The 27,715-nt window shown below is 50.9% G+C and overlaps 1 protein-coding gene across 19 annotated transcripts in view; it reads right to left on the reverse strand.

Annotated features, from left to right (window-relative positions):
• The window catches only part of PTPRT (protein tyrosine phosphatase receptor type T), a gene marked incomplete at its 3' end in the record, with an annotated part of 976,718 nt that overhangs the window by 20,461 nt on the left and 928,542 nt on the right, over positions 1 to 27,715 (reverse strand). For 11 of the 19 annotated variants that reach the window (XM_080686642.1, XM_080686641.1, XM_080686639.1 and 8 more), the window contains 9 exons: positions 23,749 to 23,785; positions 21,909 to 22,006; positions 19,659 to 19,718; positions 18,876 to 18,992; positions 15,527 to 15,681; positions 12,035 to 12,170; positions 9,858 to 10,007; positions 9,085 to 9,258; positions 4,982 to 5,113 (listed from right to left, as the gene is read on the reverse strand). In XM_080686642.1, coding sequence (XP_080542768.1) covers positions 4,982 to 5,113; positions 9,085 to 9,258; positions 9,858 to 10,007; positions 12,035 to 12,170; positions 15,527 to 15,681; positions 18,876 to 18,992; positions 19,659 to 19,718; positions 21,909 to 22,006; positions 23,749 to 23,785 — 1,059 coding nt within the window. Of the gene's footprint in view, positions 1 to 4,954; positions 5,114 to 9,084; positions 9,259 to 9,857; positions 10,008 to 12,034; positions 12,171 to 15,526; positions 15,682 to 18,875; positions 18,993 to 19,658; positions 19,719 to 21,908; positions 22,007 to 23,748; positions 23,786 to 27,715 lie in introns of those variants that run through there. The other 8 variants (XM_080686646.1, XM_080686645.1, XM_080686644.1 and 5 more) reach the window with 2 other exon arrangements.

Genomic DNA, 27,715 nt, shown 5'->3' on the forward strand with positions numbered 1-27,715 from the left:
TATCAACATCTGGGGCTGAAAGATCTTCATTCACCCAGGACCCGCCCTGAAAGGGGAAGCTACAGCCAATGACCTTGACCTTTGCTTCTCTATGTGTCTCAAAGTGAGGTTCTTTGAAAATCCTCCTCTTGTGCCTGAGCTCTGGTTTTGTAAAAAATAGATCTAGAGACATAGAAGCATGGAACAGACTGTGGAATCTTAGAGGGAAGGTGGGGGTGGGTGGGAAGAGATTAACCAAAGAACTTATATGTATATATGCATAACCCATGGAAACAGACAAGTGTGGTGAAGACCTGGGGGGCGGTGGGTATAGAGTGTAGGGTGTAGGTGTAGGGGATCAATGAGGAAAAATGAGACATCTGTAATACTTTTAACAATCAAGATAAAACAACAACAATAAAAAGACACAAAAAAATGGATGTTGGGAAAGGGGAACAGTACACAGGCTTTTACTGGCTCTACTCTGTGTTCACTCACTGTTTTTCAGGCAAAGGAACCTGGTGGTGATACCTTCTGACTCTGGAACTCTGCGAGGGTCTTTGTTTTATGGAAATTGGTTTAATTTCATGGTTATCTCAGATTCCAACCATCTGTTGTTTGGGCCCAACCCTTGGAGTCATCTATTTTTCTCTCAATTTCCATACTTTATTGGATCTATCTTATACCAGTATACCTAGAATCACTTCATTGCTATCATGTAGGTTGAGGCCACCATCTCCTGTCACCTGGACTACTGCTGAAGTCCCGCTCTGTTCTCTCTGCTTCCACTCTTAGCAGCCACCCTGCCCCTCCTCACACCAACAGTCTATTCTCCACACAGCAGCCAGAGGGTTGCTTTTTAAAAAACGTTGAAATTTTCAAGTCACCCCTTTCTGCAAAACCTGTCAGTGGCTCCTCATTTCTCTCCAAGTAAAACCCCAAATTCTCCCTATGATCCTCCCAAGGCCTTCCGTGACCTGGTTCTGCTGTGTCTCTGTGTCACCTGTTGCTGCTGTGCCCACACTCACTCTGCTCCAGTCTCAATGGCTTCCAAGCTGTTCCTCAAATGGGCCAGGCCGTGCCCACCATAGACCTTGGTGTGGGCTGTCCCTCAGCCTGGAATGCTCTTCCTGAGATGCTCATGTGGTTCGTTCTCTCAGCTCCTCCAAACCTCCCCTCAGAATGAACTTCTCCATAGGGCGCGCCTTGATCAATATCACAGCTGCATCCTGTGCTTCAAACGAGCCTTCCGATCTTCATTACCCTCCTCATTTTTCTTTTCCCATCCATGTACCTTCTAACATGTAATTAAGGACACTATAGAATGTGTGCTGCTTATTGTCTCCCCTGCTTTAGAATAGAAGTTGCATGAACATTTCACAATCTACATCAAATATTCCAAAAATTTATACTAGTATAAAGCCAAAAGAGACCCAGGATAGCTGCAGAGATATTGAGAAAGAAGAACAAAGTTGGAGGAATTACAATACCAGATATCAAACTATACTACAAAGCCATTGTAATCAAAACAGCCTGGACTGGCCCAAGAACAGGCCTATAGACCTATGGAACAGAACAGAGAGCCTAGGAATTGACCCATGCCAATATGGCCAATTACTATTTGACAAAGGTGGTAAAAGCATACAATGGAGTAAGGATAGTCTCTTCAATAAACAGTGTTGGGGAAATTGAACAGGTACATGCAAAAAAAAAATTAGTCCAGCAATTTACATGCTACACAAAAATAAACTCAAAATGGATAAAAGACTTAAATGTAAGTCATGAAACCATAAAAATCCTAGAAGGCAGTAAAATTTCTGACATCTCTCATAGCAGTATTTTCACCGATACATTGCCTAGGGCAAGGGAAACAAAGAGAAAAATTAGCAAATGGAACTACATCAAACTAAAAAGCTTCTGCACAGCAAAAGAATCCATCAACAAAATGAAAAGGAAACCTACTGTATGGGAAAATATATTTGCCAATGATACATCTGATAAGAGTTTAATTTCCAAAATATACGAAGAATTCATACATCTCAACATCAGGAAGGCAAACAATCCAATTAAAAAATGGGCAAAGGACCTGAATAGACACTTTTCCAAAGAGGACATACAGATGGCCAATAGATACCAGAAAAAGGCTCAAAATCACTAATCATCAGAGAGAGGCAAATTAAAATGACAATTAGGTATCATCTCACACCTGCCAGAATGGCCACCATCAATAAATCAAACAAGTACTGGAGAGGATATGTAGAAAAGGGAACCCTAGTACACTGCTGGTGGGTATAGTCACTGTGGAAAATAGTATGGAATTGTGTCAAAAATTAAAAATGGAACTGCCATTTGACCCAGTGATCCCATTTCTGGGACTGTATCCTAAGAATCCCAAAGTACCAATCAGAAAGAAAATATGCACCCCTAAATTTATAGCAGCAGCATTTACAATAGCCATGATCTTGAAACAACTCAAGTGCCCATCAGTAGAAGAGTGGATAAAAAAAAGCTGTGGTCCATTTACACCATGGAATATGATGTGGCTATAAAAGAGAAGGATCTCTCACCCTTTGAGATAGCATGGAGGGACCTGGAAAGTATTATGCTACGCAAAGTAAGCTAGTTGGAGAAAGACAAATATCACATGATCTCACTTATAAGTGGAATCTAAAGAACAAAATAGACCGGTGAACAAAATAGAGCCAGAGGTATGGAAGTAGGGAACAGAAAAAGAGTCTCAGTGTGTGTGGTGGAGTGGGGAGGGGGGTTGGAGGAGAGGGCAGGAAGAGATTAACCAAAGAACATACATGGGTAACCTATGGACACAGAATAGCATGGGGAAGGCCTGGGGTGGGGCAGGGGTTGGGTGAGGGGGGCAAAAAGGGAAAATATGGGAGACATCTGTAATACTGTCAACAAAATTTTAAAAATTCCATTAAAAGAAAAAGAATAGAAGTTGCACGAGAGATGGGAGTTTTCTGTTTTCTTTCTATGTCTCGTTCACTGATGCATTCCAGCACCCAGAACAGCTTCTGGCAAACAGCAGATACTCAGCCAAAAAGGTCGAATGAACAAGCGGAATCTGTCCGGAATGTCTCTCACGTGCACACCCAAGTCGCACTCCATTCCCTTCTGTAACCCGCTCCTCTCTTGGCCTCCCCAACCTTCCTGCTCCCTCCCAGCTCCTCCCCTGCCTATCCCACTGGGGCCAGTCACATCCCCAGACGCCTGATGACTCAGACTGGAACCCTGTCCATGATTTCTTCTCATTCACCTCCACATCCATCTGGTCCCAAAACCTGGGCACTTTAGCTTTGGCAGTGTTTCCACATCCAACCTCTGTTCTCCCACCTCCTGGTCACCTGCTCAGCCAGATAATCCCTTTAATTCTGTACACTGGCAACACACTCCGCCCCAATCTCCCAGTTTCCAAATTTTTCCTCATTTTTTTTTTTTCTTCTCTTCACTGGTTCCTAGACTCAGCTTTCTAACAGGCAGCTTTCCAACAGGAACTCTGTCACACCACTGCGCAACCTCTCAACATCTCTCCTCCCTGTACAATATTTCAAACCTGTGTTCCTAGGAACCCCAGGGGTTCCACAAAGGTACCCAGATTAGGTGACTCTCTAAGAGACATCAGGAGGAGGAAAAAGACCAGGTGGGTGAAGCTCTGGGCCCCCTGCCCCCACTTCAATGCTAACAGGTCTCAATCATACCTCCTTTGGATATTGGGCTTGCATGGAAACTTCTAATTTGAAGAAAGGATTCTATTGCATACAAAATAAAAGTCTTTAAAACAACCACCACTTACCTTGCTGCAGGCCAAGGCCCAAGCTCCTTAGCCTGGCGTTGGCAGCCCTCTGCAAGCTGGCTCCTGGCACTTTCTAGCGTCACCACCTTCTCCTGCTGACACACCCTGGGGCCCAGCCACACTGCACAGGAGCTGTGAGCTGCTCTGTGGACAAGCCTGCCCGCATTCACCCCACCCTGCCTTTGCCCCGGCTGTTCCTTCTGCCAGGAATGTCCTTTCCCAGCGACTTCATCCCCCACACGCTGCATCTCTGCTGCCTTCTTCAAGGCCACAGTCACCTTCCTTTTGAAGCCTTCCTTCACCCTGTGGGCAGAATTAATTGCTCCCCATTCCCCTCGCGCACAGCACTCGCCGCTGACCTCTATTACAGCGGTGGGACAATTTGCTCATCTGTCTCTAGCCAGACTGTGAGCTCCTGGAGGCTGAGACCACAGCTCGGACCAGCTTTATTTCATTCCCACACAGGCCCGCGCTCCCACACAGGTGCACTGCGTTACTGTGAGTTTCCTTCAGGAAGTGAAAGGACTGCTTTTGAAAACCCCAAAGGAAGTGGCCATTCTCCCCTCCTCTACCCAGGAGTGGCTGCCCTGCCATGGGACGTGGGTTCCGGAAGCTGTCTCGTGAGCACAGGGAGGTGCTGTAGGCACATGATGCTTGGAGCCCTCAGACCCAGAGGGGCAAGGCCTGCAGCCTGCTGGACATGAGGGCCACCTGTGACAAAGCCTGGGCTCGGTTTGGTGGTCAGTGGGCAAAGGGTCCGAGGTGCAAGCCCCAGGCTCTTCCCGCAGGCTGCGTCGTGGAGGGAGCGGGTGGGGTTGTGGCCAGGATATTCTGTAGGGCTGGAGACCCTGAGAGCTGGGGGTGGCAGTCTCCTCTGAGTTCTGCATGACTCAGAACAAGGCCCTAACTAGTGCCTGGGGAATGGAGCACAGAGTCGGGCTGGGTGGTGTGGGGCCAGACAAAACCCGTTCAAGGGGGAGTCAATACTGGGATATGGAGGGCCTGGGGTGCAGGGCTGGCCAGGAGGTGCTCTGCAGAAGCTGAGTGGGCTTGCTTGGTGCTCACAGCCCCACTGCCCATCAAGTTGGGCAGAGGCCCACTCTGCTGGATCTCAGGACTCTCCCTCCAACTCTAGGGCATGGCTGCCCTGATGCACCTGAGCACCTAGGGCAGTGCCGGGCCTCCTCCTACCTGGGCAGTGTCCATCTCATTCAGCATCACTACGGAGGAGCAGTTATAGTCGAACACCAGCCTCCAGAAGTCTGCCACGGTGTTGGGTAGAGGGTGTTGCGTGACCACGAAGGCCGCGGGCTGCTTGTGGCTCTGCAAAGGAACCACACAGGCTTCATAAGTTACGTCCATCAGCGATGTTCTAATGCTGATGAGGCCCACATGGTGCCAGAGGCCCCGAGCCTGCAAATAGGTTCCACAAAGCACTTGGCCAGTCTGTTATCTCTGGGTGCCCTGGCAGCAAAGGGGACCGTCTCATAATGAACTCATTCTCCAAAATAAGACATTTCATTAGGAAAGTGTCACTCGGATGGGGATTATCCAAATAAATTATTTGTGTCTTGGAGCTCAGCAAATAATCATCATCATACTCTGAAATGAAAGGTTCTGGATGCAGATTTGCTGCTCTGCTGGCCAAGGTTCCTCTTGGGATAAGTGGGATATCTGTGTCCCTTGCCCACAGTGCTGTAGGAGGAGTCGGCTCAGCCCGTGACAGAGAGCATCCTGAAGGGGCTTCTATTGCAGGAGGCTCATCCTGCCCAAGGCTGGAAGGAGGGCCAAGCTGGGCTAGTGGAAGATGGGAACTAGAGTGTCCAGTGGGACAGGGAAAGGTGCCCATGTTTTAGAATCAGGCAGACCCAAGTACAAACCCAGCCTTGCCACTTGTACATTATGTCATCCATCCATTCAGTCAGTCATCCATGCATTCATCCATCTATGCATCCATCAACCCATGCATCCATCCATCCACTCTTTCATTCATCCATGCATCTATTCATTCATCTATGCATTCACTCATCCAGGCATCCATCCATCCATTCATTAATCCATGCATACATCCATGCTTTCATTCATCTATGCATCTATCCATTCATCCATGCATTCATTCATCCATGCATTCATTCATTCAGGCATCATTTGGAAAGTGACTTTTTTTGGTGCTTAGCACTGGCAAGTTATTAGATCTCTCCAAATCTCGGGTTCTTCATCTAGAAAATGGGAATCATAACTCCAAATGGATGATGTCCTAAGTATGAGTGAGACTTGCCTGTGAAAGACCAGCAAGCAAAAACCAAGCTGAGAGCCTGCTGTCAGGGCAGACACACTCCTGACCTGGTTCTTCAACCTTGGCACGGGCATTGTGGGACATTGTGTTGGCACCCTGACACCCAACACAAGTCTAGCAAACAAATAAATTCAGCCCCATATTGAGGTGGAGAAACTGAGGTGCAGAGGAAATGGCCTCTGTTTGGACTACTCCTAAAGCTTCGACGGGGCCCTATTTATCACAGTCCCCTGAGAGAAGGTGCTTGGAAAGATCGGGAGCTTCTCCGCCTCACTAGTGGTCTATGAACACTGAGAAATAGTCCATGTTTGCAACGAGTTCTCCTGGGAGCTGGTTCTTGTTGGAGTCCCAGTTGTTTTCAGTGGAGTCAGGAGTCAGCAGGAAGGTGGGGAGCGGAGAGGAGCTCACCTATCCCAACCAGGTGAAGACCCTGCCAAGGAGATTACCCAAAGCACCTGTCCATTCTGTGATCTCTCAGTGTGCTTGCGGCAAAAAGAAGAAGAAGCATGTAATTGTGGATGCCACCTCTGCACTAAGGAGTCCTGTCTTCTAAGGGTCTTTTTCTGGTCAGTGGTATGGCCAGAGGAAGGTCTGAGAGGGCAAAATAGTTTTCCCCAAAGCTGAACTCTAGCTGCAGACAGCATGTCTTTGGGCCATTGGCAGCATGGAAAAATATCCAGGCTTTCAGAGTAAAAAACTTGGTTCAGACTCTGACTCCATCGTTTCTCAGCTAGTTGACCTGGAGAGAGACATGGAAATACCCTGACACTCAGGGCTCATCTGGAAAATGGGGATAATAATAGGCAAATGAGGAGCAAGACAGTATAAGTCCAGGGCCCGATGCATGCCCCACACTCGGTGAATGTTCGTTTTCTTCCCTATCCCCATCTCTGTGATAAATGCTCTATTAGGCCAGCATGCCCAACAAAGCCTTATCTGAAAATATGTTCAAGATCCATGCTCCTGCCGGGTTTCAGGGATCGGCCAGCAATCCATTTCATGGATAACATCATCCTTTACCAGGGAAACATTAAAAATTAACCCAGAGGACTTCATATTTTTCTGCTGGGAGCGAAGCTGCTATGGTTACCAGATAATGCACAGACTGAACCGGAATACAGATAAGGACTTGTTCTTTTGCTTTTTTTGTAAGAAAGGCAAAAGCTCCAGTGATGGCTCACAGGAGAACTGCCCTGTGGACAAAGAGAATACTATCAGCCTCAGAGCTTGCTTGACAGAAGGCATGTGACTCCAGGCAGTGTCTAACCTATTAAGTGGAGGCCAGGAGCATGTTTGATCCTTGCTTCAATGAGGGAGGCAGGGAGAGGCAGTCATGACAAGTGGAAGACAAATCTAGGAGAAACTTGGAAGTGTAAGTGCACCCCCAGCCCCACATTTTACCACACACACACACACATACACACATACACACATACACACACATATGCACACACCTTGACTTTGGAATGCTCTAAGCCAGTGGTCGGCAAACTCATTAGTCAACAGAGCCAAATATTAACAGTACAACGATTGAAATTTCTTTTGAGAGCCAAATTTTTTTAAACTTAAACTTCTTCTAACGCCACTTCTTCAAAATAGACTCGCCCAGGTCGTGGTATTTTGCGGAAGAGCCACACTCAAGGGGCCAAAGAGCCGCATGTGGCTTGCGAGCCGCAGTTTGCCAACCATGGCTCTAAGCTAAAGCCACAGGCCTTCCCTTCACATCCAGCTGTTTGCTCTGACCAGCCTCTCCCTGCTTCTGGACCCAGGCTTTCCGTGGAGGACTTGGGCTCTCTCTGGGCAGAGGCCAGGGCCAGTCCCTACAGAACGGGGATAGGCACGGACGTCTTGTCACCCTGCCTCCAGCACCGAAGACCCTTGGAGAGAAAGTTTCAGGAGGCTCAGAGGTCAGCGAAGTCACTGGTCTTGGCCCAGAAGAGAGTACCTCCTGTTCCTGCCTGTTCTGGGTGAGATCGGAGGTTCACCTGGTCTGGATGGATGTGACCTCAGACATGGGGGGAAGGGCACCTGGAAGGGCGCGCCCTCCATCAGGCAACGGTGATTTCAATCCTGAGCGTCAGGAGGCAAGATGTCTGAGTCTTACTGGATAGTAAATGGTGGGGAGGCTCAATGAATGGACCCTAGAATGTGAGCCAGGAGTCCTGGGCTCTGGCTTTGCACTGGCTCTCTGGGTGACCTTCAGCAAGTCTCTTTCCCTCCATGGCCGCAATTGCCTTTGCTGAAAAGTGCAAGGATGAGACGGAAAGATTCTGGTTCCTTCCTATTGCAAACATCTACCTCCCAGAGTGTAGGGACAATAACTGCAAGTAGCTGGAGGGCCCTGGGGAGAACCATGTGAGTCAGGGGCATGAACCCATTGGGACAGGGGCATAACCCGTAATCCCAAACCAGGTTTGGGTGGGGTACCTTTCCTGGGCACCCAACTCTGAGAAAGCAGGAAACAGGGCCCCTAACAGACTAATCATGCCCCCTCCATGCTCTCTGTGCTGCCTCCCACTGCACTGACGGCACACCTACTAGGTGCCATTCTCATTCTTGCCTCTGTACAGGAATTGTCTGGGAGCCTGCTTGGGCGCTCCTGGAGGGCAGAACCTAGGTCTTCACCACCTTGTGTTCCCAGGGCCCACAAGGCCTAGCATGTCGAATGTTTCCTGAACTGAACTCAAGGTGGAGAGTCAGCTTGTCGGCAGCAGGAGGGGGACTGGGTAGGCTGTGGCATCATGGGAGCCACTTTAAGCTTTTGGTCAGTTCTTTCTATACTCTTTATGGGAGCAGGAGAGTTAAGAGCACAGCTTATATATGGGTTTGGACAAGAGCCTTCGGGGGAGCAAAGGTCATTGGGACCAGCAAGATCCAAAGCAAGGAGAGAATGCCTGGGGAGGGTGGCCAGGGCCCTGGGGTTTCGCCACCTCCCCCTGGGTGAGGCTTCCTCCTGGAAGGCCACCAGCAGTGTGCTCTGGATGGAGGCTCAGCTTACGTCCATCAGTGCCGCGTTGATGTAGTTGCTGGATTCTCCGTCCACCGAGATGAGGAAGGGCAGGCAGCGGTCCAGAGGCAGGATGTCCATGCTCCGGTTCTTATCATGGTTCCGAGGCAGGAGCCCGATGCTGCAGTCCTCGGGCCGGACGTGCGGCGTCACGATGTTGAGGGTCTGTGGGCGCAAAGGTGGACAGACAGACACAGCTCAGATGCTCGCCCGGAACCGAGGGGCAGCGAAGTGCAAAGTCAGCCTCCCCCCATCTCCGTCCTCCCAGCGGGGCCCTCCGTTGCCTTTCCCAGGACAGATCCTCTTCCGTGGCGATTCTATCATCTGCTGGCCTCTCCAGCCCTGCGAGCCGAGAGCCCCTTCCAGGGGCTGTGCCACCACCAAGCTGCCAAGGCTCCGGGGCTCCGACACAGCTCCCAACTTCTGCCAACCACTGAGCTAAGCTGCTCATCTCAGCCAGCGCTGCACTACAGGGCGGGCGAGCCAGGAGGTCGTAAGGTGGGGGCGGAGATAGGGAACCCCTAATGGGTGTTAAATATCCCCTAAATTGTCATCGAATGAGGGAAACAGTTTTGCCAGCATGCCTCTCAGAGAGAAGGCGGAGAATGGAGAGATGCCTGGATGAGCTGCTTGGGGTGGGTGAGAGACCCCGGGGCACGCTCCAGCATGTCTGGAGGGTTTCAGGGCTTGTGCTCTGCAGAGTAAGTCTTGCAAGTACGGGGCCGGCGCTGAGCTGCCCGGCCGATGGCTAGCTGTGCTCATACCTGAAATTCGTCTTTGATTTGGCTGGAGTTGGTCTGGGGGTCCAGCCTGCTGATGTTGTAGTAGAGGGAGCGGAACTCGCACACGGGGATGGCGGTGTTGCCGCAGAGGCACGCTTCCAGGATGGCGTCGTGCACAAACACGTATTGCTCCTGCAGGGGGAACAGGGCCCCGGTAAGAGCAGCCGTGGGGACTTTGGTGTCCACACTGATCCCTGTGAGGAGGGCGTGACTGACATCGCAGAATCGCTACTTTCCATCCTAGAACCTGAAGGGCCAAGTTCCCGTGTTTTTTGGTGGCTGCCTGAGCTGCGGTGACTCTTGTCCCTTGTGTAAGACTGAACAGCACAGTCCCTGGTAAAAGTCAGAAACTGTGGACGTGCTGCAGCAGGTGCTCTTGGTGTCCTGCCCGTGTCCCCTCAGCTGTCACCGTGACCTGCTGAAGGCTGCTGACTGCAAGTGCCCGGCATTCAGGCCAAGGGATTTTCCTAGTCCCAGGGCCCCCCTGGAGCTGCATGCAGGGCGAGCCAGAGGGTGGACAGTTAATGCCTCAGGAAGGAGCCTCCAGTGATGCCAGGTGGAGAGTTGGGGATGAAGACCTAGGTCCCCTCTCTCCTAGGTGGGTCACTTGGAAGAATGTGTTTCCCACTATCTCAGAGCCCCCAGGGCTGGTTCCAGGTGTACACGGTGTCAGAGAACTTGGCACACACCTTACCAGCGTCAGGAAGCTTGTGCTCCTCCCCGCCTCCGCCCCCTACCCCCGCTCTCAGTGTGCCTAGGGATCCCTCCCAAATAATCCACTTGCCCTCAACCCCTTGTCTCAGGGGCTGCTCCTACAACACGTGACACCCTGTGCGATCTCAGCTCTCTGCACCTCGCGGTTCTCTTCTCCTGGGCTCCACCCCCCTCTTCCATGCCTCAGTGTCTCGCTTCCTCTGTAAAGTCTTCTCTAAATTCGCCAGGAGGAAGTTGGCGCTGTAACTTCCTTCACAAAGGTTTGCTGAGTGACTGTTTTCTGCAGAACTTGGCCCAGCTCTTTATATAAAATGCTTATCCAGATGCATAAAGATGATGTATTTGAATGTGTGTCTCCCCCACCAGACAGCAAGGACCACAATGTGTCCAACGCGAGCCAGCAAGCCTGCCTTCCGCATGCCTGCCCCTGGGGCCGGAGGAGGCCTCTCGGCTTAGCAGCCTCATCAAGAAGCTCGGGACTGCCCGTGGGAGTTGGCTCAGAGCCCACAGCAGCACCCTACGTGGACAAGCCTGTCAGTGGGGGCCTCCCTGCAGAGCCAGCAGCACCTGGCCAAGCCCAAAGCCACGGCAGTTGCCTTGGCAGGGCTGACGATGGAAGCAGCTCTGTATCCCATGCTGCCTGTCCTGGCTCCCACAGCCGTCGCTGGGACAGAAGAGGGCAGTTACCGGAATAACAAACCAAGGCTCCAGGAGCAGGGAAGGCAGAAGAGGCTGCCTGGCGAGGAAGTGTGACTCAGGGGGAAGAGCGTGCCCGGAGGTCACACCAACCCGAGTCCTACCATGATCTGGCTATGGGAGGCTTTGGGGACATGGCTGCTCAGTTTTTCCATCTGTAAAGTGGGGGTGCAAATAGGGTTTACCCCACAGTGTTGTGAGGAGCAGAAACAATTTTCTGAATGCGAAGAACTTAGCATGATGCTTGACACATAGTAGGTGCTCCACAATAATGATGAGCCCCTCCCAGTTCCCTGGGTCTTGGGCTCAATAACTGGACAGCGGGGTGCCTAAAGGCCTACTTCACCTCAAAGGCAGGGACTGTGTGTTCTCAGGAAGTTCACTGGTTAAGCCATTCCAGCAGTGACTGAAGCAATGTTGGGCACAGAGGAGGCATTCAATATATGTCATCCTTCCCTATCTCTTCTCTCTGTCACCCAAGGCGGCGATACTATTCCTTTAGTCCCTGGGCAGATGAGCTCAGAGATGGGGAACTCACCACCATTCCTCATTGCTGAAAATCTCTGAACTGTGGGACCCTGGGTTGGCAGGGGCGTCCTAGCTTCAGTGATGGTCTCACCACAGCAAGCCACCTGCTCACTCACTGCCATTTCTCTCACACCCAGGTCCCTTTCTCTAGAACGTCACCACCTACACTTCTCCTTGGCCAGGACTGCAGGTGGCTGGCTGGCTCAGGCCCCAGGACCCACCTCCGTCTGCACGAGGTTGACTCTCTGGGCCCGGAGCTCCCGCACACAGTTGAAGATGTCCACCACCCCCTCGTTCTCGGCCATGTCGAGCATGGTGTCGATGGCGATGAAGCAGCCGGTCCTCCCGGCTCCAGCGCTGGAAGAAAGGACAGGGTCTGTCAGGGACCGTGGAGCGGGACCAGCCCTGGGAGGCTCCTCACACTCAGCCCTGTCACCAGGGACCCTGCAGAGGTGTGCGCTGCAGGGGTCAGAACTGGGAGACGCAGATCAAACTGAAAGCCCAGTTCTCTCTTTTATAAAATGGGAGAGTACTAGTTGCCTTTGGGGCTATTTTATCAAGATTGGCTTATTTTTGTTGTATGCATTTAGCAAACACTCACTTGGCATTATTCTAAGTACCAGGCATTATTCTAACTATTTCACCAATGTTACTTATTAATTCTCTTATGGTTGTTAGGAAGTTTCTCACCCCATTTCACAGGTCAGAAAACTGAGGCACAGGGCGCTTATATTGTGTGATGTCACATAGCTGGCTGGTGGTGCAGCTGAGACTTAACCCAGGCGTCTGGCTCCAGAGTCTGTGTTCTGCCACTTCCGTCTTAATAACAGTCATTGCACATACGCATGCTTACACACACATACGCATGCCTACACACACATACACATCCTTACACACACATGCATGCTTACACTCACGTATGCATAGTTTCCTCACCTGATGGCTAAAGATAACCCATCTAAAAGGTACCTAGCACACTGGGGATGCCTAATAAACATGTTCCCCCACTTCCCTCCCTCCATATCACCCTTTCTTGTATCTTCAATAAATGGGTTGATAGATGGAAGCCAGGAAGGAGAGGAGAGAAATCGGAGAGCAGGTGAGCAAGAGGGCAGAAATCAGCTCTTCTGCACTGTCCCAAAGGCAGAGAGTGAGTCCCAACCCTGGGTTTGGCTCCCCCTGCACCTGCTCTACCAGGATCATGAGGCGGTGCCGCCATGAACTGAAAGAGCTGGCAGCCCTGAGAGCCTGGTCTGGTATCAGGTCTCCTGATCCACACTTGATTCTGATGGCTGGTGGCTTCCTTAGGAGAATCTCAGACCAAGCACAAAATGGCCACACACACACACACACACACACAGAAATCAAGGAAACCCCATGGACCACGGCTGCCCTCCCCAGATCGGTGCTGGGTTCCAAAGTCAAGGTGGTGAGCGGAGGCCACAGGAACATCTGCCTTAGAGGCACAGTTTTGGAAGTGAAGGCCAGACTGCCAGGGAGGCCCCCTCGGCTGCGTTTTCGTCTGGCTTCCCTCATGGAGACGAGTGTCTTTGACTCACAATGTGGAAATGAAAGGAACACAAAGAGAAAGAACGATGGACTGTAAGGAGAGCGATGCTGGCTGAGCTTGAATCCAAGTGGGACAGGGAGTGGGACCGTCGCCGACAACGATGGCAGAGCAAAGCCCTGGGAACCCATCCTCCATCTGGAAAGTAACCCGTGGGAAGCAGAGTCTCCACTCAGGTACAATGCCATGGGTTGAATGAAGTCTGATTTGTATTTTCCCTACAGCACTTCATCCCCCAACCGATCCAGACCCCTCAGACGGGACGTGGGGGCGCTGGCCCTCGGAGTCTAAGAGCCACCCCAGCCATGTCTTCTCTGAAGTCTCACCCTGGACCTGTTTTAGGGGAAAGAACTAACCTGACTCGATTTTGGACCTTGGATCCCTCACTAGTGAACAAGCTGTCTGGAGTCCATGAGCTCAGTTTTCTTCCACGTACAACACAACTCCCGTACAGGGTTTTCGTGGGAACCGAGCTGTGTTGATTTCAGCATCATGTAGCAATTAAGCTCATGCTATTGGGGGGTCAGAACCCTGGGGATCAAATTCTTCCTTTGCCACTTACTAGCTGCGTGACCTTGGGTAGATGATTCAACTGCTCTGAGTGTCAATACCCTCAATCTTTAAAATGAGGCTGAAAAGAATATAGACCCACCATCTAGCATTAATAGCACAATATGTGTAAATTGCAGGAAATTATGTTGAAAAAGCATAATACATGTAAATTGCTTTGCCCTGTGCCTGGCTACATAGCAATTTCTCAGTAAACGGTTGCTACTTATATTCACGAATATTTATTGAGCACCTATTAGGTAGGCATTAGAGGCTGGGTGTGGGAGTGGGGACATGAGGATGAGTAAGACATGGCTCCCATCCTGCAGGATGAGCAGGCTGGAGTGGGGGCAGCAGTAAGAGGCAGAGAATGTCCGGAATCCTCTCTGGCACCTCGTATATGTTGGCAACCCATTCAATCTTCAGAAGCGCCTCAGGAGCGGGGGCCACTCTGCGCAGGGGCATTAAGGTGACTGACTGTGGAGACAAGACCTCGTGCAAGGAGGGCCTGGTAACTGTTTGCCATGGTCTCCCGTGTCCTGCTCCGGCTGCGCTTTGGGGCACAGGACTCGAGGGCTAACATTCTGTTGTCCTTGGATTGTAAAGAGATGGTAAGCGGAGACTATAGGGAAAGCCTCTCAGAGAGCCCAGGGTGTGTGACCAATGGGATTTCTAATTCTCACCTGCGCGGTGGAAGGGGAAATGATGCTATGCAAGGAAGGGGTGGCTCTGAGACATCCCCAGTGTATGGACCTCTCCTTGACTTGACCCAAGTCCCTGACTGACGTGGCTGTGCCAGGCCAGGGCCGAGATAGCCTGCCTGCAGGGCCTGAAGGACGGGCTGGCCCAAGGTCACACTGGAAAAGAGAACCCTGGGAAGGAGGCGGGGAGGGCGCAGGCCAGCCAGCCCTCAGGCCTGGACGTCCTCCTTCCTCCAATTCTTCAAGTCCTTGACACAGCACTCCATCTCCATTTAGGAGGATTCAAAGATGTGCTAGTCATTCCCAATGAGACTTCCCAGGTCAGAGCTGAAAATATCTCTTCTCTACAGTAAGGTGAAACCTGACGCTGTCCATTTTCTCTCTATTAGGGACCCTGCAGGCTGGAAATTGATTTTTAAAATAATAGAAATGAAAAGAAGCCACTTCCTCTGAGACACCCCGCTCCCATTTCACAGAGCTGAGAGCGAGCGTCTGGAGGAAAGCAAGCTAGATGTCCCAGCTTGGTACACCTGTGTGACCCAGGCCAAGTGTTTACCTGCTCGGTACCTCAGTGTTCTTATCTGTAAAATGGGAATGATAATGGTGCCCACCTGTCAGCATTGGGTGAGAAGTAACTTAAATAATGTGGGTAAAGGGCACATAGAGAAGATGCTGTCAGGGCCAAGCCCTTGTCTCCAGGGGACGTTACTACTTCAGAACAACGGAGATAACAATGAGTGCTACCGCCACTCCTATTGTTCGTGTGAAACCGCGGAACCTGGGCCTTATCAGAAAGCACTGGGCACAGTGGACAGACAGGGGCCACGGACAAGATGGTGTCTCCCTCCCCAAGAGCAGATCTTTCAAGGGAGGGGGGACTGGGGGGCTTCACTTACCTGCAGTGAACCACGATGGGCCCGGCTTCGGGCGGGTTGAGGAACTTGACTTGGCGGACAAAGCCCAGGAGGCCAGTGGCATAGCAGGGGACCCCGTGGTCGGGCCAGCTGGTGAAGTGGAAGAGGCGGAGCTCCCGGATCTCGTGGTAGCCTTTCTGAGGAGAGAATGGGCCTCTGTTCCTGCAGCTGCTGCCCCCATGTACCCTAGCCAGCGCCATGGGGAGCCACGGCTGTGGCACTGAGGAACCAGTCTCCTGCTGTTGGGGAGGCAAGGCCCTCAAAGGGTTAGGAGGTGCTGCTGCACAGAGGGATTCTGTGGTCTGCCACACCTGGGAGCTTGGGAAGTAGATAAAGTGAGAGTGACTGCGTTACTGCAGGACTTGTCAGAGCCTTTAGTGTGCCAATATACATCTGAATCCCTAAGGTGGGGGGCATTGTGACACCCCAGAGTTGCCCAAGGACCTTCTTTTGACAAGTATTGCATAGAACTTGTATCCAGCAGAACAGATTCAGAGAAATGGTGGCCTTAAACACCAAGTTCAAATCATTTCCTGTGGAATACGAGGTTTTTCAGTGATTAGTTCTGGGGTCCTCCAGTTTCCAGTCCTGTCTATGATAGTTTCCGTGGCTTTAAAACAAATTAGCAGACTTGATAATCAATTAGATTATTATTTGGAATGATAAGACATGGAACAAATAAAAGTGGAGCTTCTCTGACCGATGGATGTGTGTGTAGCGGGCGGGGTGGGGGGGCAGTGGGCCTAGAGCTCCACGTGGTTTCCCTTCCCCTCTCACCACCCCTCACACAGACACCTCCAGTCCGAGGGACATTCCATGACTATTCTATGGTCAGGCCGTACCTCTGAGCCTTTGCTTATGCAGTGCCCCTACCTGCTGTGCCCACTTAGCAGTCTCCTGCGGATATCTGGACAGCACTGAATAGGAAGCATGCTTAATTGTTCATTCTTCCAGTTAAAGAATATTCTCTGAGGGTTATCTATGCCCAGCCACTAGGAAGGTGGAAATAAAAGCCTCTGTCCCTGGAACAGCTCATGATCTAGAAGGGGAAGTAGACTCCCAAGTGGATAATTCTATTAAAGTACATAAAGGAGTGTTAGCTAACCCCTTCTGGGGAGAGGAGAAATCAGAGAAGGCTTCCCAGAGGAGGTGATGCCTGACCTGTATCTTGAATCATACTGATACTGAAAATAATGGTTAACATTTATTAATCATAGACTAGGTGCAGGTGCCTGCCACTCTCTGAACACTTCCATATATTAATTCACTGAATTGTCATACCAATCCTCATACTGTTATCTCCTTTTTATGGATGAAGAAATTGAGGCTAAACAAGGTTAAGTAACAGGCCCAAGGTCACACAACTAGTAAGTTGTGGAGTTGCAATCTGAACCCTGGCTGTTGGCTCCACAGTCTGAACTCCTAAGCGTTATGACACACTGATGCCTGCCTGTGACCGGGTTGAAAAGATGGAGGGATTCCCAGGCAGAGAGGTGGTGCAGGCAAAGCACGGGGACAGGACTTTGCATGATATGTGCACAGAATCACAAACAGCCCCGAGCGACTCCAGAGGAAAGTGGAAGACAGGCGAGGGCATACAGCAGGGCTGCGGGTGGGAGGTGGGGCGGGTGCTGGATCTTGGAAGGCCTGGAATTCCACTTGCAGACCTTTAGACTTTGTCCCAGAGGCGCGGGGGAGCATAGGGAGGTTGCCCAGATGGTGGCACAGAAGAGGCATCAGACTTGCATTTTGGGGGGATCACGCCAGCTACTCTGTGGAGGCTGGATTTGGCTGGGTGTGTTGGAGGGCTGTGTGGAGGGCACTGTTGATGCCCACCCAGATTCCCTTTCCTGGGCCAGGGCACCCTCCAGTTACTCTGAGTGTGGGCTGCAGATGGCTCAGAGTAACCCACTTATTCAGAGAATTGCTCTCAACCCAAAAGGAGCCACCTCCCCTGGCTGGGGGCTGAAACTTAGAGTGACCAATTGACTTTGCCCGTCTGCCCAGGACTGAGGGGTTTCCTAGGAAATGGCACTTCCAGTGCTAAATTCAGGAGGGTCCTGGGCAAACCAGGATGATGGGTTACCCTAATGGGGTACCAAAGGCCTCTTACCAAAGGATGGGATCATCTCTGTGGTGCAGTTCATGCCCCCAAGCTTCTGAGGGGACCAGGCTGAGGCTGGGCTCCAACTGAGACCAACACCCTTGCTGACTCCTTCCCTGCCTGCCCTCTCCTGCCACCCTCCCTCCCCTTCTCAGCACATCATCAAGGGAACCCAAATCCCATCCTCAGGCTCTGCTTCTTTGAAACTCAAACTGCAACACAGCAAGGCCAGAGGCAGGGAGCCCTGCTCAGAGGCTGCTGCAGAGCCTGGTGGGAGTGAACAGAGGCCTGAGTTAAGGCACCTCCAGAAGAGCTGAAGTAGGAGAAGAGAAAACAGCTTCAGGAATACTTGAGAGTTTTTCACTCCATCCTCTGAGGCAAGAGGTCAACTCTATGGCATGGTTTATGCTCCAGAGGCCCCTGTAAATCAGGCTAGACTTCCCCTCCTCTCTTCTGCTTCCCTTCCTCTCTTACAAGTTTCTCTCCAGAGTGGTCCCTTGATAAACCATGTGCATCCAAATCCTTGTCTCAGGCTCTGCTTCTAAGGAACCCGATTGATGTACCTGTGGTCCTCCTTCCAGTGGGGGCGCTGCAGGGAGCAACCTGTATGTCCAGTACTCAACTGTGCACACAGGACTGGCACTGTGCAAGGGCCAGCTTTGGTGCTTAGGAGGGCTTGCCAAACCCCGACGGCATGGCTCTCAAGGCACTGAAGTCCCCAGTGCTTCTGCATCGCCGGGCCTGTGGCCACTGGACCCTTAATGCTGCTGCTTTTAGAAAGTGGCAATGTCGTGGAGTAGAGTGACAATGAGCTTCAAGTCAGGGGCTCATGCGTGAACCCCACTTTGCACAACTGAATGAAACACTCCGCCTAATTTTTTCATCTACAAAATGAGAGTAATCATCAGACCTACCTCAAGGAGTTGTTGGAGGATTAAATGAGCTAATGGCTCTTCCTCCAGGCAGCCCTCTCTGACCACCTCATCCTCCCGTCTCCACTCATGGCATGTTTCTTATCACAACGCACCATTATTACTTTTATTAGTCTGTTGAATGTTGTCCATCCCTCTCACTGGAGATGGGATCCTTTGAAGCTCCATCACTTATCTGTCCCTGGGACCAAGCACGGGATGGGTGCAGAGTGGATCTTGGTCACTGTGTGTCTGAGAGAACAGACTAGCTGGCTTACCTAGTGGACAGGCTGCCCACAGCCACAGGGACGCTTACCTTCTGGACCGTGAAGGTGCGTATGACGTATTCTGCCAGGGGCTCTGTTTCAATCAGGGTGACTTTAATGTCGCCGTAGATCTCCGTGTCATCCGGCCAGTATCGCACACACTTCACCTGCGAGGAAGGACAGAGACAAGGACAGGTGAGCAGGTGGCTGAGTGTGAGCAGCCGCCTCACCTGGCTTTCCCGTTCAAATAAACCCAAGGGCGACTTTGGTGACATTTCAGTCGGAAGGGTCAGCTGGCCAGGGGTCGGCAACGTGCACGGGGCCAAGCTCACTCCCAGAGGAATTGGAGCCATTAGGAATAATGGCAGTACCTTCTTTTGCAGAGCTCCGTATAATTTTCAAATCCATTATCAAATAGATCTAGGCAAGCTAGGCAGATGGAGCTATCCCCGTGTTACGGATGAAATTAACACGCAAGTTTGGAGGTTTTGGTGGCTTGTCCTAGGTCACGTGGCCAGTTTTCTACCTTTGGCTGAATGGTCTGTCAGGCTGGGGCAGCTGAGACCAGCAGAGCAGAGATGAGAATAAAAGGAGGGAAACAGTGAAGAGGGAAAGCAGAAGTGGTCGGAGAGGAACATTACTCTTCAGAGCGGGTAACCAGGGGCCGCGAGGACAAGGCTCTCCGTCGGGGAAGGATGGAAGGTGCTGGGCTCGAAGGGAAGACGCTGCCCTGCTCTCTGCTACCAACAAGCCATTCCCACATGTGACTGAGTCACACTCCACAGGAGGAACAAGAGATCATGGTTTTCCCCTTAAAAGAACAAAAGCATTACCATTCCGGGGGACGCCGCACGGCCTAGAGTGGCATTTCCCACAGTGTGTTCCGCTGGGTGCTAATAGGTGTTAGGTAAAAAACAAGAAAACAAAAACAAACAGAAAAGGTTTTGTGGTCAAATGAGTTTGGGAAATGCTAGATTAAACAAAGTTAAACAGGCTGTTTTGCTACAGGACTATTCAGCTGGCTTAATGTACTAATGCTAATGTTTCTTTTCTTTTCTTCTTCTTATTTTTGATCTCCAAAAGGGGGCAAAGAGTACAGAGCATTTCCCAAACGTATTTAACCATGGAACCCTCTTCTCACTAAGCATCCTGCAGACTAGCATCCCATGGAACCCACTTAGGGAAACGCTGGTAGAGCGCAACAGGCTTTGGAGGCAAATGGATGCATTGCATGATGCTAACACTCAGCAGCTGTGCAGCTTCCAGAAAGGGCTGAGACCTCTCTGAGCCTCAGCTTCTGTTAATGATGATAGCTATACTTACTGAGTGCTGACGATGTCTAACACTGTCCTCTACAAACACTTTACCTGTATTATTGTAATTACTTATCACTGCAACCATGTAGATATTATTATTCCCATATTACAGATGAGGAATCGGAAGCACAGGGAGGCTAAGAAAATTGCCCTGGGTCAACAGTTAGGAAGGGATGGAGCCAGGATGCAAAGCCAGGGCACCTGTATCATCGCCAGGAGAAGATCTGGTACCATGCTTGGCTCCTGGCAGGAGCTCCATTAGAGAGGACTCTACTGTCCCCTTCCCAAATCCAAATTAGCTTCAAGATTCACCCCTCCAGGGAACCTGTCTTCGATGTGGGATGTGTTATAGAACAGGCTGGAATTTGCCTGTGGGTTCTTAGTGCTGGGATGGCATTTGTCTGCAGTAGGCACAGCCTGGGCCTCAGTCCCTGGGGAGCAGTCCTGGGTGGGCGCACCATGAGCACTTGAGTGAGAGTCGAGTTGTAGACCCTGCCCTGGGTCTGGCGGGGTGACTTCAGGGCAGTTACTCCATCCCTTTCCTCATCTGTAAACTGGGGAATGGACTAGACAAGAGTGGGCTCAAGGACCTGTCTCTCCTGGCTCTAAAGTCCTGATAGGACACGAGATGCCCACAGCCCTCTCCTGGGTTATGACTCACAGCCCAGATGTCCCTTCCCCACTATCTCGGAGGCCAGGACCCTATTGTAACGAAAACTTACCTGCCCCCTCTTTAGTCAGCCCGTAAGTAGGGAGGCCCTCTGAACTCTAGTGTGTGTGCACCCTGCCTGGGAACCCCGCAGCCCGCCCGCCCACACGCCACAGTTTACCAAGTAGGCAGCAGCCAGCGGGGCACAGCATCCCATTTCTAAGCCCTAGGAGTAGCTGAGGACCACACAGGGGAGGGTGAGATAGAGAGAGCGAGAAATCAAGGCCTGAACCCCAAAGAAGGTGGAGGTTGAGAGGTCAGGAAGCAAAAGGTCAAATGCTGCTGAGAGGCTGAGTACAATGAGAAGAGAGAAGTGGCTGCTGGATCTGTCCCCATGAAGGATGTTGGTGATTGACAGCATTGCTGTGGGTGGGATGGAGGAGGAGCTACACTGGAGTGGGCAGAAGAGAGCCGAATGCAGACACAGAGCCTGCGTGCCAGTCTTTAGAGTTTGGCAGAAAGGGAGGAAGAAGAGCATCATTTCTGTTCGCCTGTGTCACAGTTTTAAGGGGGAAGGCACTCAGGAGATTTGCATGCAAACATCTAGCAATTAGAAAGAGAGTTACGTTTCAAGTGAGGGGGGGCATGAGAAAATTCTTGAGCAGAATCTGTGATTCAATGCCCTGTGGTCGCCTTGGAAGGGCAAGAATCACTTCCTTCTTCGTATTAGGCTGAGCCAAAGAACCGGCTGATATTCTACCATTTGGGGTCAACAAAAATAGTCATTTTTCTGGTTCAACCTGACAACAGAGGGGAAGAATGAGATGGTTGTAGACACAAGTAGATACAAGCTTTGTGATGTAAAGATGGCAGCGTTCACGTCTGATGCCTTAAATTGCCTCAAACTCTATGAGATGACGTTGTCCTCGGAGAGCGAGGGTGGAGAGAGGAATGAGGGGTCTGAAGGAAAAGGACATTCTTAGGGTGTGAAACAGAAGTGAGGATTTCTCCCTCCTAGGAGGCTGGGAGGGTGAGACTTGGCACACTGCACGAGCAGACACATGCTCAGGTGTGCGACACCAGCACCCTCTAGCCAGGTCACTGCAGGAGCGGCTTACCCTGCCCACTTCCACGAGGTTCGTGACCATGACGATGCTGGCTGAGTTCTCCTGCCAGATCATTCTCCAGAAGTCCTTTACAGTCTCCTGCATCGGACCTGCCAACAGAGAAGGTGACAACAGGGTCAAAGGTCACAAGTGTCAGGAAGCAGCCAGGAGGATGACCCTTCTGGCTGCTCAGCCCTGACTCCACATGGGTGAGTGACAGCAAGGCCAGAGAATCCTTGCTGGGGCACCCAAGTAGCTGGGACTGGGGCTTGAGGTGTGGGAGGTCAGAGCATGGATAAGAAACCCACATTCCAAGCAGGCAAGGTCTGTGGCTCCCCCTGGGAGTACTACCAGCTTCTCACCTCCCTCGCTCATCCTCCTGCTCAGCCCCTTTCCACCAGCCCCTGACCCTGACCCATCACCTTATCTGGACTATACTACGGGTTAATAATAGAGCTCAGTGGAGTTTTCCTAAAAATTGGGCTCCAGACCTTAATGAGACAGAAGGACACTGGGGGAGAGGGGTGGTGCCGGGAGCCAGACGCTGAGAGCACAAAGAGAAGGAGCCAACTGTGAGCATTGGTCTGAAGCTCAGACAGAAGGGGGAAGTGGACAAGGAGCAGGAGACAGGAGAGAGAATCCAAAGCCATTTCCTTGGAAAATCTTCCTTCAACATTCTGGGCTTTCATTGTTTTTAAAATTATAAGAGCAATATATGTATTATATATAAAAATTTGAGTGATGTTTATATATATACTAGAGGCCCAGTGCATGAGACTCGTGCACTTGGGAGGGAGGGGGGGTCCCTCAGCCTGGCCTGCACCCTCTCATAGTCCGTGAGCCCTCAGGGGATATCTGACTGATGGCTTAGGCCCGGCTTCTGACCACCTGGGGGCAGCTCCTGCATTGAGAGTCTGTCCCCTGGTGGTCAGTGTGCATCATAGTGACTGGTTGTTCCACCATTCGGTCAATTTGCATATTAAGCTTTTATTATATAGGATACTAGAGGCCCAGTGCATAAAGTTCGAGTACTGGTAGGGTCCCAAGCAGCTGCCAACTACTGGCCGGGTACTCCCTCCCTTCCCCCGGCCCACCCCTCTCCCTGGTTGAACTCCTGGATGACCTCCCCAGTTGAGGGGACAATTTGCATACTATGTTTTTATTATATAGGCCATATATACATATGTGTATATATATATATATGTATATACAGATATATATGCACACATATATAAGTATATATAGTAATAAGCATCATATCTATAATTTCTATTGTATGGATTTTCCCAAGCCCTTAATAATTCTTACCAAGCAGGATATTTCTCATAGCTGCATAATTTTTCATAATAGGGAACTATCACACCTTAACCAATCCACCAATCGTTGGGCACTTAAGACTTTTCACTTGTTTCCTGTTCTGGATAACACCATGAAGAGTATCTTCATATTCAAGTCACTGGCCACATATGTAGTACCCACAGGATTTCCTCCCAGAGGGTCTGAGAGGTACGATGGGTTGTCAGCTTTCTGATCACACTGCCAGGTTGCTCTCTAGCCAGTTGGCTGCTGCTTCTTCTGGGCTCACCCCCACCAAGGAGACAAGGCACGATCGGGTCTGTTTCTGGATGGTGGATATCAGGGGCACCCCCTGAGCCTGATGCTTGAGGTCTGTCCTGCCTGACCATGTCCTGGTGACACCTCCTTCCTCTCTCACTCAGGTCCCTCCCACAGTAGCTGAACTTGTCACCTCTTTCCTCCCCAAACATAAGAATTTCAAGACCTCTGGAGGCTCTCCAGCCTGATACTCTGCAACTTCTTCGCCGGCCCTTTAGAGGGAAAGGAGGGCGCTTACCTTGAGTTGCAATGTAGTGCCGAGGTCGATGGTAGCCCTGGGTAACAGAGAAAAGCACAGTGAATGGCCTCCTGCCAAGCTGGCAAACAGCAATAATTATCCTTCCCAAGACACGGCTTCCTCGTAGGCAAAATGGGAATAGCATTAGCCATTTCCCAGAGAAGTGGCAGAGATGAAATAAGATAATGCATACAAAGCGCTTAGTAAATCACCAAGTGTTCGCTATCACTATATGACTGTAGCTTGGAGGTGCCCATTCAGGTTTGCCTTGGAGCCAGCGGACAGGGAGCAATATTAGGTGGGCATCACTTACCCCCATGCACCCAGAAAGAGATGGAAAAGAAATTTTGGGGTTTCTGTGGGACATCAACCACCAAAACGTTTTTCCTGAGCCACGATTATGTGCAGAACCCTGCACGAGGCCCTGCAGGGCCCCTGAGAGAAGGAAATAATTGCATTCGTGGCTCCTTGCATTGGTGACAATTAGAAAAAGAACATTGGAACGGATGCTACACTGCCTCCCTGTGCAACATGGCTGAGCTTGGAATCGAAGTCCTGTTCATTGGGAGGACCCCGCGCAGGAGTGACCTAGAGGCTGACAAAGCCACTTTCTGATCCCAAGACTTCCCTGTATGTGACAGAGTGGTCCCATAGGCCCTGCTGGGCTCTGGTGGGGGGTGACTCTGCTGCTCCATAATCCTAATAGTTGGAGAAGAGGTTGAAGATGACTTTCTCTTTTGCGTGGACATGGCATACATGGAGGACCCCTTTCTACTACAGAAAAGAAGTGTATCATGTTGGGTAAATGTTCAAGTTTTGGGGGCAGATATGCATTTAGTACATAGCACTGAATGTAATTAGCATTTATTGACTGAATAAATGAGTTAGTGAATGAATAAATTAAAAAAACACAGATGTGAATTATGGAGTCTGCTGGTGGAGAGGCTGCTGACAGTCCTGAATACCACTTTCCCTTACGGTTAACCATCTCAGGAGATAATGAGTCCTACCGTTTGATGAACACCTATTTCTGCCTTAAGCTTTGGTGGTCAGTCTTTCTGTCCTGCTGAGGAGGATGAGCTGCCTCAAGACCCCCTTCTTCAGACTTGCCACCTGTGTGGCTTATGGTGAAATAGACGTGGCGTCTTTGAGGTTCTAGATCTGCTTTCTGATTCAAAGACCAGTTTCTGAGTCCTCTGCATTTCTCAACCTGTCTTCTACCTGCTCCATAAATATTTACTTAGGGCCTTCTAATCACTGGTAATGCTTGGGTTGACTGTCAGTACAACCCAAGGCCAATGTCATGACTGGAACTGTGGGACTGACCAGCAGTACAGCCCCTTCCTAAGTCTTTGTTTGAGTGGGACTATCTTCCTAGCGAGGCTGTCAGCTTCTTGAGGACACACACTGCCTCCTAAGTGAAAAAAAGAATCGGTAGAGCCCAGTACAGCGTGGAACTCAGAGCAGTGCCCGACAAACAAGCTATTGAGAGGACAACGGGGAGGCAGTATAGCATTGTGATTATGTGCACAGACCCTGGACCTAACTGCCTGGGTCTGAATCCTGGCTGTGTCCCTTATACGCTGTGTGGTCTGGGGCAAGTTACTTAACCTCCTTGGGCCTCAGCTGATTTTTTTTTTAATATATTTTATTGATTTTTTACAGAGAGGAAGGGAGAGAAATAGAGAGTTAGAAACATCGATGAGAGAAACATCGATCAGCTGCCTCCTGCACACTCCCTACTGGGTATGTGCCCGCAACCAAGGTACATGTCCTTCACCGGAATCGAACCTGGGACCCTTGAGTACACAGGCCGACACTCTATCACTGAGCCAAACCGGTCAGGGCCTCAGCTGATTTTTTTGCTGTTCAATGGGGATAATAGTATTTACATTACAGTGTTGCTGTTAGGATGAAATGACTTAATAGACAACAGTTCCCCTGTACCAGGCACTATTCTAAGATTTAACATAGAGGTCTTTGTTACTGTTGTTATTTGATGGTTTATGTGCAAACACTGAGTGTCTATCACAACTAAAAGTCAGTGTTGGCCCCTAGGGAGGCCCTGAGCTGGGAAGCCCTCCTCCCTTCTCCTCCCCTCTGTTCTGCTCTGCCTATTAGTGCAGGAACTGGGCCCTTCTCTGGGACTTGAGAGGTAGGAAGGCAGGTGACAGGTACAAAGAGCTATCTGTCCCTCCAAGTCAAAGTAGACAGAGTTTCCCAGGCTCACAGGGAGAACTAGACTCTAGGAGTGTTCTTGAGTAGGTATGAGAATGGAAAATAGTACCTGAGAGTGTGGAAAGACGTGGCTTCTCAGTCTACCCTCTTCTGTCATCCCCACCCTTACTTCTTATAGTCCTCATCCTCCCTGACCTGGACCATGGCACCAGCCTCTTGCTGGCCTACCTGCCTCCAGTCTGGTCCCACAGCCCATCTGCTTCCTGCCAGAGTGAATTCCCAATGCGCATCTGATTAGATTACTTCCCACAGAAAAGCTGCAGTGGCTCCCATTGCCTGCACAGTAATGTCCAAATGCCTTCGCCCGGGACTAGTCATCTGTCTCCATCCTTGTCCCCAGCCTCATTTCCTCTGGTCCCTCTCTGTCCCCTTCCACAGCCCCACGTGCCTGTGTCCCAACTTCCCACACTGCACTTCAGATGAGACCTCCCGCCTCCTGAGTGGCCCTGCAGAGCTCTGTATGTGCCCAGTTACCACACTCCCAACATGCACTGCGTAATGCTTTCTATGCTTTCCCCCCTCTGGGCCACGGGACAGGTCACCCAGAGCCAGGTGCAGTTTTCAGCCAAGGCTGGTTGGTTGCATACAGGCATGAATGTGTCTCTGAGGTGAGCTTGGGTCACTCTTCTTAATGCACCAGCCAGAAGACAAAAGACCTTGTGGAGGAAACTGGCTTGGAAGATCCTAAAGTTAATGGGATAAAATTCTGAGCAAGAAATTCACATTTCAGTTGTGGAGTTAGGTGATTTGGGTTCCCTAGTTTGTTCATTCGTCCTCTCGGTCATTCGATATTCAACCAACAGGTGCTAACTGAGCACCTACTATCATGGACAAGGCACTGGGAATACAAAAGTGACAGATGGAGGTGGGCTCTGCTTCTGAGCAGCTTAATGGCAGCAACAAACTGGGGTAGGGGAGGAGGCAGAGTTCCCATGGGAACGGACTCAGCCGAGGAGGCAGAGAAGTATCCTCTGAGGTGGCCTCGTAAGCCGAGCTTGGGCAGCTCAGCATCACCGTTATTCCCATTTCATCTCCTCAGCCGTTCTCGGGTTTCCTGCCACTGCCCGTGGGCTCTCTGGCTGTCTTGCTCTTCTTCAGAAACAGTCATGTTTCTATCAGGAGGCCTTAGCAGTGGCCATGCCCTGTGCCTGCTGTGTCTGTCCCAAGAACTGAGCACTTGCTCTCTCCCTCACCCAGGCTTCTGCTGGCTGCCAGTCACCTCCCCAGAGAAGCCTTCCCTGCCCATCCTGTCAGCCTCTTTCTGCTTCCTCTACTTTCCTTCTTTTCAGAGCACGTATCACCAAACGGCACAATGTCTGTGTTTACTGGCATGCTTATTGTCTGTTCCCCCAGTGGAATGAGAGCTCCAATGGGCAGGGCTGTGTCCGGCTTGCTCATGGCTGTGCCAGCCCAGGGAGTCTGCCTGGGCCATCAGCCTTGATAAATGCACATGAGTGCGTGCTGTGTGCCTTCCCATGCTGCGTCTGAGCAGAGAGACGCTGCCTGGCCTCCAAGAACCCATACGGTCCCCGGAGAGAAAACATTCTAAATATGAGCGAGACTCCAGCAGTGCTGATGCAAGGAAATGAATTGCTCCACTAGGGCTCCTCCGGGGACCTGCCGAGAGCTGGACAGAAGACTTCCTAACCTTCAAAGAACTTGGAGTTCATTGAAGCCCCACCTATAAGGCATGCAGACCGCCTGCCAACCAGCAATGGGCCGGCCTGCA

Source organism: Plecotus auritus (assembly GCF_963455305.1).
Source record: "Plecotus auritus genome assembly, chromosome: 8".
In the NCBI taxonomy this organism is placed as follows: Eukaryota; Metazoa; Chordata; class Mammalia; order Chiroptera; family Vespertilionidae; genus Plecotus; species Plecotus auritus.